Source organism: Microtus pennsylvanicus, chromosome X (genome assembly GCF_037038515.1).
Source record: "Microtus pennsylvanicus isolate mMicPen1 chromosome X, mMicPen1.hap1, whole genome shotgun sequence".
Classification (NCBI taxonomy): Eukaryota; Metazoa; Chordata; class Mammalia; order Rodentia; family Cricetidae; genus Microtus; species Microtus pennsylvanicus.
This window is the reverse complement of record NC_134601.1, coordinates 115,662,053-115,672,912: the sequence shown is the minus strand read 5'-3', so window position 1 is coordinate 115,672,912 and position 10,860 is coordinate 115,662,053. Positions and strand designations below refer to the sequence as shown.

The 10,860-nt window shown below is 43.3% G+C and overlaps 1 protein-coding gene across 11 annotated transcripts in view; it reads right to left on the bottom strand.

Annotated features, from left to right (window-relative positions):
* Positions 1 to 4,289: 4,289 nt before the first annotated feature.
* The window catches only part of Sh3kbp1 (SH3 domain containing kinase binding protein 1), a 339,294-nt gene continuing 332,723 nt past the window's right edge, over positions 4,290 to 10,860 (bottom strand). For all 11 annotated transcript variants that reach the window (XM_075956713.1, XM_075956717.1, XM_075956716.1 and 8 more), the window contains 3 exons: positions 10,293 to 10,561; positions 8,047 to 8,110; positions 4,290 to 7,041 (listed from right to left, as the gene is read on the bottom strand). In XM_075956713.1, the coding sequence (XP_075812828.1) occupies positions 7,000 to 7,041; positions 8,047 to 8,110; positions 10,293 to 10,561 (375 nt within the window). In that variant the 3' untranslated portion in view covers positions 4,290 to 6,999. The remainder of the gene's footprint in view (positions 7,042 to 8,046; positions 8,111 to 10,292; positions 10,562 to 10,860) is intronic.

Here is a 10,860-nt window from a genome sequence, read left to right as displayed (position 1 = left end):
GCCTCTTCCCCTTTTCTCTCGTTTGTATGTGTTGGCACTCAATTCTATTTGTTTTAGACAAGGTTTCTCACTGGCTGGTGTGGACCTCATCAATTGGCAAGACTCACTGACCAGCAAGTCCTTGGGATTCTCTGGTCTTCCCAGCACTGGGATTAACAGCACAAACCATGATGCTCAGCTTTTTCAGTGGATGCTAAGGGTCTGAAATCACGTCTTGTGCTTAAGCAAGTAAGCCCTTTATCCTATGATCCATCACCTCCACTCCTCCTTTAGTGACCTCTTTCGTCCCTTCTCTTAGCTTTGGATGTACCCTTTCTGCTGTTTTCCTGGAGGCCAGTTACCATGCTGGTAGAGCGTGGTGGCTGGGTTTGTTAATATCTTTAGAGTGCACAGTGGGCTTGTGTCTCAGGAGTAAAGCTTTCACAAGTGTTTTTGCCCTTCCTACAGGAATATATTACCCTCTAGCTTCAGTGAGCACTAACCAGTGTTTTACTCTATAAACCTGAAGTCCTTTTCCCTGCAGATTATAGTATACTTTTACATGAAATGGATGGGGATGGCTGAGTGAATTCTCTTCAGTTCAGTCGCAGTGTTATTTCTTCAAAATCCTTACCCTATCCTTACCTTTACACTGCCTCTTGCTCCTTAAGGGAACAGGGTTTGTGTGGGTTTCTTCATGTTCCCTGAGCTCTCTGTGACTTTCCCTAGGACTCCTGAATCCAGGCAAGGCTCCTGCAGGAAAGTCTGGGAAGGTACAGAACCCCCCCCCATCTGTGGTCTTCAAGATTGGCAGTCTCAGTCAAACCACACCCAGGCACCCACCAGCAATTGGTCATATTTTCTAGGTTAGTTTTCTGTGTTCTTCTAGGGCAGTGCTTCCCAACCTTCCTAAAGCTGTGGCCCTTTAAAATTGTTCCTCATGTGGTGACCCCCAACCATAAAATGATTTTCGTTGCTATTTCATAACTGCCATTTTGCTACTGCTCTGAATCGTAATGTAAATGTCTGATATGCAGGCTATCTGATAATGCCATCCCTGTGAAAGGGTTAATGTCAAAGAGGCCGAGACCCACGGCTTGAGAAACACTGTTCTAGGGAATCTGGTGGCTTCTGCCCCTGCAGCAAATGCTGGGTCCTGTTCTGTGGACTTGGGTGTCATGTTTTCATTCCTACCATGACTTTCTTACTTACTTGATTGCTCTCAACTCCCACTTGACTCTAAGCTTCTTGATAGCAGGGACTAAACCCCTCATCATGTTGACATGTATAGGGTGGCCCATCATAACCACCCTATACATGTGAGATGAAAGACTCTTACATTCTCTGCTATATTTACAGAGCGAATCTTACACAGCCATTACAAATAGTTTTTTAAAAACATCATGACAGAGATGTAGAAAATAAAGCTATATATAAAGAACCTCAATTTTGAGAGACCAAAATAATTAAAGGAAATTTTTTAAATGAGCTTGAAGTCCACTTTTCTTTCTCTTCATATTTTTTATCTCCCACTTTATTAGCTTCGTGGCTAGGGAAATAAAGCTATTAAGCCTACTGTAATAGCCATTGCTCTGGTTCTCTAAACCTTTTTAAGAGATGGAGATGGTGACTCATTTGAAAGGCTTTTGCTAACAGCAAGTGAAGCACCCTCCATCACCTTGACATTCAGCAGTCTCAGTTCTAACCTGCTTGGTCTTTCTCGCATCCCACCCCATATCCGCAGAATTAAGAAAATAAATTGGTTTTACTTCCAGACCTGAAGGTCCCATTGACACTTCTCCCTCTCTGCCCACATGCTTTTCTTGGTCCAGATTCACCTTCTTTGAGGAAATCACCCCGAGAACACCAGAGCAATTTCAAAGCTCTCTCTGGACTCAAGGCAGGGAGAAAGGGGAACATTTCTCATACAAGTTATTGTCCTTGAACATTCAATGGCAGAGCTAGCTCCAGCTTCAGCCAGCCCTTGCTTTGCTTAGACTGCCTATAACTGTGAAGCTTGGAAAGAATCCTTTTCTTTTTTTCTAAGGTCTCCCTACTTTTTTCTTTGGGGGACAACCTAAAAATAATGTCATTTCCTTGTGACTTTTGTGTTTGGTTTCATCAGCTAATGGCTTAAATTTGGTAGATGCCTCATGAGTTATTTTTTAATTAATAGAAATAATGAAATCTTGATTTCTAAGGCATCTCCCCACCAAACCTCAAAGCCTGCCAACAAAGTTCTTTCCTGAAGAACTAGGCACAGTCTTCAGGGGCATGTAAGGTACAGATGTACTCAGGACTTCCTAGCTGCATAATTTAAACTTGTTTCCATTTAAACAGAATGGCTATATCGAGGTCAACATGTACCCTGTTCTGAGTTACTCTGTATTGCACAAAATTGGTTTTTCAGGCTGTGCCTTGCCCTGCGAGACTCCACTCTGGTGGGAGAAGATGACTGTGCACCTGGAGGAAACATTTGAACAGCACCATCTGTCCAGCATCACCCACATAGCAGAGACTGATACATAACTTATTCCTGGAGTATAAGGGGTGCCCCCCCTTTACGTTTATTGGGGATGAGTTGAGAATTCAGGCACACATGAACATATTCGAATCACATCAGGGAAACCATGCTCAAGAACTTAAGGGAGACACTAGACCGAGGAAATGTTGTGACTCTATATAAAGAGATGGATACCTAGCAAGACAAAAGCCATGGTCTCCACCACCTTGTCATTTGACCGTCACATAGTATATGCATCAAGGACCCACAGAGGGCACCCTCAGCTGTCACAGGGGCTTCAGCTGGGCTCGGTTCTTGCTGTTCGCACAGCCTAATTCAGCTGCCATCTTCCTATCCTGTTTGCCCATCTGGACATGCTGTCCATCCATCTGCCAAGTCCTTTGTTTGAACTTGTTCCTCCTCTTCCATCTCTGGATCTGGACTCAACTGTGCGGTTTCACTCTCCAACCTGTGCCTACCAGCAGTCTCTCATCCGAGATTTTCCATGTCTGTGAGCGTTCCTGCTTCCCAGGCCTCTGAACCTCTGGAGTTCTCGGGCCTCTTAACCCTTTACAAGCATTCTGTTCCCAGTGCACATCAATATGTGTATATGTGTGATCTGTGATCTGAGAGTTAATAATTAAGACTGGAATATAAGAACGTGGGTTCATCTTGGTCAGGATTATCAAGGAAAGTGAAAGTATTTGGTAAATTGCTGTCATTGAAACCACTGCACATCGTGAGTTTATCTGATACATTCTGGCACCGTGGAAACACAGTGGCAGAGAAAACTCAACCTCTCTTGTCAAAAACTAGATTACAACCAAATGACATTGTTCTATGGTTTGGTTGCCCTATCACTCACCGGGCACGGTGGCCTCCAGCTGTGAGGTAGAGCACGGAATAGGCAGAAGTACTGCGGCAAGCTTGAGGGAGAGCCTGTATGAAAGCAAATAATAAATTCCTATTGCTGTGAATACCAAACTCACAAGGGAGCATACAGGGCCACAGCTGTTACTAAGAACGGTCTGTCTTATTAAAAGTAAAAGACACAAAAACCTCGCAGAGAGCTGTACCTTCTCCATGTGTGGTCATTTCAGTCCAGGAGCCACCTCAAATCTATGACTTGGAAACAAAGCCTTGTGAGCTAGGGACAAAATTCAGCATGGTAGGGAAGGGTGGTTCATCTCAAGGGTCTTGAATTTCCTTATCAGTCCTTAATACAACTGACATTTGTTTCTGGATGAGAAAGAGGGTCCTTTGCCTAGACCTTGCCAAGCTAGGTTTAGGAACAGCACCTCCGTCACTCAGCCAAGTCCTGAGCACTCAACCTTCCCTCTGTCAGCTGCTGCAATCAGCCATGCCGAGCACCCGGTCACTCATAAAATGTGTTGTTTTGTTCCACTTTTCATTTGTACAGAACCAACGGGAAGTGCTTTTCATCAAGCCCTCTTAGTGCAGAAACATCTTGACATTACTTTGTATAAAAATAACTAAAGGACTAAAACCTAATCTGATGCAAAAAAAAAAAAAAAACCGACTGCAATGACCTCAGGTTATAATACAAAAGTCCTTATGGAACCTGGAGATTATTTTTATACAAACTATGGCAACTATGAGCAATAAATTAAACACCCTGCAGTCTTACCATAAAGGAACTGCTTGTGAAAGGAAATAAAGCCACACCATTACTAACCACAGACAAATGTGATGATGGATACAGGATGTTCTTATTGGAGGAAAATGGATCATGTACTTCAGTGTGCTGCCTTGAGGGCTGTGTACAAATAAAAATGGCTTTACACAATTATTCCAATAATGATAATTTAATGGTTTTCACACTGAAAAGAATTTATACCTAGCTAGCATTTTATGCTTCGGTAGGAATGTAAAATCTAACAATTTAAAAAATGGAATTCACAGGCACAGATTTTTAATGGAATACTTCGTGTCTTCTAAGGACATTTCTGTCAGAGTAATCAAATTGTGTAAAATAGAGAAAAGGGGTTTGTGTCCCAAGACATCATTCCTCTTGGGCCATGACAACTTTGAACAAAAATATTTTCACAAATTCTCATTTTAAACATCTTCTTTTACAAAGCACAATACGTAAGACTTTTCTAAATACAACTTTAGAAAATGAAGCAAAAAAATAATCTCCATAGATGCCTGGCTGAGTCCATGCTAAATGCAAAGGAATTTTAATTTTCAAAAGAGTGATCATTCCAAGCTTTTCAGTATTCTTGATGGGTCCATGTGGTCAAGAGTAAAGATGGTGGCTGTTTGGGTAGTGGTTCATCCAGTTCTGTGATGCACAATCTTCTTGCTGGTTAGCCTAAGGGACGGTAATGAGGCTGGATAAACCAGCTCATTTCTCTATAATCACTTTCTCTCTGTCTCTCTCTGTGTCTCTGTACACCCCAAAAGCAATCCAATGCCTCTCTTAGGAAAAGACATCAGCCCTCCACATTCCATGTTACCAGCACTGATTGAGGATGCTCCAATCTCTCAATTTCATTCATTAATGAAATTGACTCACTCTGTATAAACATGCTATATCATCAATAGGAATTTTCTAACAAACAAACGAGAAATTCAGACATCAAGAATCTAGTCTTCACTGTTGGAACAGGTGGTAGGAAATCTCTGAAGGCTTCAAGTGTAATACAGAAAGGCTTAGCACAGTGAAGGGGAACAGGAATGCTTTACACTGCTTGTAGAAACCTTTTGCTCTTGGCCCCAAGCACACTGAGACCATGGCTACTGAAAAGGCAACTATATTAACACACGGGAATGAAGAATGATTTCTTTACACATTCCCTTCTCTTATTGTGACCCCAGCTATGAAGGCTAGGGCAACAGGACTCTGTAAATACATGGAGGGAAGGGATAGCCTCGAGCAGAAAGGACAAGTATGCAAGTGAGAACAAGGCATGGGGAGGGAGACAAGGAGAAAAAGGAAGAGACATTTATTTGTTGTATTTTCAGTGATGAATATCATGTGAGGGGTTTTGCATCATTCCTTCGGCGTCATCAATTCTCATTCTTTGTGGTAGTGAAAATCTAATAATGTTTAGTAGTTTCACTATAAAATGCAGGAAATAGACAAAGCAGCAGTTTAGAAACACATCAAACATATTTGGGGAGCATCAAGGGATCACCCCTTCCACCTCTACCCCATCAACAATCTTGCAGTAAAGGATGCCCCCCATTTTCAGCTAAGGATGAGAAAACAGTTACATAGTCTAAGGCTTAACTGTTCATGTACTATAAAGATAAAGCAGACAAGCAAACATCAGTTTCACTGGGAAAGAAAAAGCAATTCCATAAGTGCAGGAAAGATCCAATAGCTACATTTCCACAAGACCCTCCTCCTGTTCTCCTGGATCTCAGGAGGGGGTTACAAGTGCGCAAGGCAAATGACACTGTGAATACAGTTTAAACAATAACACACACACACACACATAACCCAGTGCAGGAAATAATCCAACTCCCCCCCATTTTTATTTGCATTTTATTTTTATTTATTTTTGCTTTAATAATGCATATTCTGTTCACGCAATAGGTGTAAAAGGCAGGAAGCAGGGGTTTAAGTTGGCTGATGATAAAACAATCAAGCTGGAATGACATTTCTAGTTTCATGAACAACCTCAAAGTGGGCGAAACTGAAAAGTCACAGCTGGTACCAAAGAGCAGGCCAGACTTGCCAGCTGTCTCCTCTTAGGACCTTTGACTATGGTGAGAGAAGCTGCGAAGACAGCGGCCTCTAGTGGACAAGAATAAGTGGCTGATTTTTTTTTTTTTTTTTTTTTGGTCTATTTGGAATCATGGTAGCTGCATCACAAAAGCTCCAATCAAGAGGGTGGTAGAAAGAAGGCACAGATCATTGCAAATACCAGATTTTCTCTTTCTCTTTTTGTAAATATACCATCATATATAAGCTAAAATTTCTCTTCGAGTGGTGGGGGTCGGCCGGCAGGGAAAGGGAAGGGTTGGACGTCAAATTGCATATGTAATAGAATCCTAAAGGGGAATACAAAGCCAGGTGGCGTTCATTCCACCTGCAGCAAGTGAGCAAGACACCTGCTTTTGACTAGGTTAGCACAAACACTAGGGGCATCTGTGACAAAACACGGTTTAAAAAAATCATAAAATTATAAAGCCTGTAAACGAAGAATCTGAAATTACATTTTATTAATGGAAAATATCATCAAAATAGTACTACTCTGGACTAAACTGCCTGAGTTTTCATTTCTCAGGAGATCTCAAGGTAGAAGAGCCTTTAGCACAATTGGCTATGAATCACAACCACTGCCAGACCCAGGACGACACCATGGGAAAGAGTCTCCTCTTGGATGGAATTTGTGTTGTGCTATCAAGACTTTTGTGCTAATCATTCAAACAGGGACATGTTGAGGCAAACCTTTAATCTTTTGGCACAAGATGATTTTGGCTGGGGCAGAAAATTTGAGTCTCGGACTCAGGGTGAAAAATGTAACATCTCAATTATCAAGTGTTCACTTTGATTGAAGCGCTTTCTTTATGTCATTCACTTCCATCTATAAAGAGGGGGGAAAGCAGCAAACACAGGCATCATGAAACGGCTGCACTAGAGAAGCTGAAAGATAATCACCCTCATCAATGCAAAGAAAAGACTCAAGCTGACAATTTTAGGGCTGAAACTGGTAAAATGACATCTGAGTTAAGTATTGATAACAGTGCCAGAAACAATATAAACCTGAAACCAGGCACTCACGCACAGTACCCTGGCAAATAGTGTGCCTAGTCATTCCCGGGTTCCTAGGCTCCAAAGCTGATCAAAAGCAGCAATGACCCTAGATTCATGGCCAGAGGGCAGAGCAGGCCATCAAGACCATCTGAGAGTGACCCTAAAAAGGAGGTGGAAGCACTCCCAACAGGATGGGGAGTGTTTCCTATCCTCTCTAGGCATCATGATTCCACCACAAGATCTCCACCAGCCGTCAGGACAGGGTTGGATCAGTGGCGAGAGGGGGACAGAGCTCAGATGCCATGGAAGGACTAACAAGGCCACTGGGGAGAAGAGCTGAAGTCAAAGGCTAATATGGAGATGGACCCCAGCTAACAACAGACTGATGAGGCATCCTATATTATCCTATAAACTGGAGGGGATATTTTACAGATGATATGTTTAAAATAAATTCCAAACTAGAACCCCCAACTAGGAGTATGTCGATTCAGCTCTTCCTTCCCCAAGAGCATTTGGAGCTCAGGTAAAGATAGAATATAAGACTCTATGACTCTGACATTCTCAGGGCGTCATGTTCTTTTTCTTCGACCCCCCCTCCCCTTTCAGACAGAATCTCACTTGGTAGCTCAGACTGCCCATGGGGCTCACACTATATATAGCCCAGGCTTGTCTGGAACCTGTGAGCCTCCTTCCTCAACCTCCCCAGTGCTGGAATTAAAAAGTATGAGCCACCATGCCCAACGGCAATCATTTCCTTTCAACCGGAAGCCCTAAGTTTGGCTCCATTACCAACTGAGCTCAGGCTTCATGGACAGCAGAGCGCTGAGGGACTCACCTGCAACCGAAGCCGAATTTTCTTTTCTTCATCCAGCTCTGACAGTAACTGCTTAATCTCACGTCTGAAAAGCAAATGCAAATAGGATCAACTCGAAGCCCAGAGTTTCCCAATGAGAGATAAGAAAATCTATAATCACTATGAAATCTATCTGACCTTTTTGCAAAGAAACTATGGACCAAAAATAATTTATTTTTTAATCCCCCCCAGGATGTATGTATGTGTGTGCATGTGTGTGTGTGATGGGAGCAGGCACATGCATTCTACATTGTGCAGAGGTCAGAGAACAACTTTTGTGGAGTTGGTTCTCTCTTTACAGCTTTATGTGGGTTCCAGAGACTGAAGTCAGGTCATCCCTGCCTTACGTTGTTGGATGGTGAGCTGGTTAAGTTTTTGTAAGCTTGCCACAAGTCAGGGTCATCTGTAAAGAAAGAACTTCAACCGAGAAAATGCCTCCACTATATTGGCCTCTAGGCAAGTCTGTGGAGTGTTTCTGATTAATGGCTGATGTGGTAGAGCCCAGCCCACTGGGCACAGTGCTGCCCCTGGTCAGGTGAGTCCTGGGTTGCATAAAAAAGTGGGATAAGCAAGTCATGGGGAGCAAGCTCTTAGGCAACACTCCACCACCATGGTGTCTGCCTTAGTTCCTGACTCCAAGTTCCTGCCTTGACTTCCCATGACGATAGACTGTAACCTGTAGTCCAAATAAACCTTTCCTCCTAAGTTCGATCTTGTCAGGGTCTTTATCACAGCAATAGAAAGCTACCTAAGGTGGCAAGCCCCTTTACCGGCTGAACCAGCTCACCTCCCCCAAACATTCTCTCTTTGTACTGTTACTTCTTAAGATTTCGTTTAGACAGAAAGGTTTGCTGTTACCAAAACATGTAGCCTTCAAATGTCAGGTCTGGAGATGACCTTAGCAATTCCTTAGGCAAAATTTCTCCCAACAGAAGAAGATGGGGAAACTCAGGCACAAAGTGGTGGCCTGATTTTCGCAAAAACTAGACTCCAGTACCCAGGCTTGTAGTCCGTCATCTTTCCTCTAACTTCTCTTTTATAACCACTGGGTACTTATAGAATAATTTTCACTATAGTCACTTTTTGTTCGTGTTTTTTCATGTTCATGTGTATGTGCAAGTCCTTGTGTGCGCATGGGCGTGGAGAGGTCAGAGGTTGATGATATCATGTGCCTCCCTAAATTTCTTTCTACCTTACTGCTTGAGGCAGGATCTCTCACTGAACTCAAAGCTTGCTGATTCAGCTAGACTGACTGGCTAGTAAGACCCAAGATCCTCTGGTCTCTGCCTCCCCAGAGTTGGGATTACAGATGCTTTGTACATGCATGCTTGAGATCCAAACTCAGGTCTTCGTGTTTGTGTGGTAAGGACTTTCTTACTGAGCCATCTCCCTAGGCCCATTGCAGATATTTTCACCATTCCATATATACTTCAATTTTCTACAGAAACTATCTTAATAATAGGTCACTGGTATGTTTTCACTAATTCTCACAAAATCCCACAAATTGACTTTACCTTAAGATACACTAATTGGACCTTAAATACATGAATTAACAATATTGAAGTCTGAAAGAGGGCAAACATAGGACCTACAGCCCAATGCCTTCTCCAACTCAAAATAATAAAGTTGAATGAAGTGACTCAGTCTGTAAAGCTGGGACTCTGTTCTTTGGACTGCTCTAAGCGCTGCATTCCCTTTGTTTTGAGGTATTAGATGTGTACATTTGTGAAATGGGACAAAAACTTCAGAAACATCGCAGCAAACACAGTGACAGTACATTTGTTCAACTCCTGATGAATACCATGATGGTCCCCCATACTTGAGACTATGTCCTAGCACTGCTGGTAACACTCTGGTTACAGCTAGTTATAACCTGACATAAACTAGTTACGATTCATTAGCATAGTTATTTAAACACACATATCCAGATGGGTATGGGTACCACTTAGGGCCTAGGAAAGCAGTCGACAATCCCTAAACCACCAGTCCAACCTCAGGAAAACTTTGCAGACACATAGTAGGTGGGACATTTCTTTAAAAAATAACATAATTAAATATAACATAGGCCTGTTGCAGTTTATACCCACTCCCAGCAGCCCATACCCACTTTCAGTGTTCAGCCTCGCCCACCCTCTGGGCAGAGTGAGATCCAAGCTTTCAGAAGTAGGCCATGGCGAGCCAGTGGAAAGCCACCTGGAAAGAGGTGCAAAGGGGTCCCTGGCACTCACTTCTGCTGGTCCTTCATGCTCTCAATGATGCTCCTCAGCTCCCGGACTTGGGTCCTAAGCTCCTCTACAGCAGCCTGGCTGCTGGCTGCAGGCTCCATCTTTGGTTTTCCTTCTGTGCTGAACAGAGACGGAGAATTGGCTCTGTGTCCAGCTGTTCCCAAAGAGGATGGCATGGGCGAGGATGCCACTGAAGAGAGAGAGGCTGGCCCACTGCTGCCAGCTGCCATGGTCCCTGGCTTGGGTGGCAGGGATGCCTTGTTGTCCGACACCTGTGAAGAGGGAAGGTGGAGAGACTTCAGAGCCTGGGATCTGTGCAGGGGCTGCCTCCCTGTCCTGGCGACTCAAACCAACCTTCAACACCCAAGCCCACACCTGTCTCCACACACTACTCATTTATTCCTTTGCTCACAAGCCATCAATGGCCAACTTGGTACAGATAGACCATCGCCCAAGGGCTACCTGCATGTACTTTAAATTCCATCTTCTTTCTAGGCAAGACAGTCCCAGATTGGTTTCATATACACCGAGACGTACAAAGTGGCTTGTTACAAAGCCTGAAGTAAGCAAG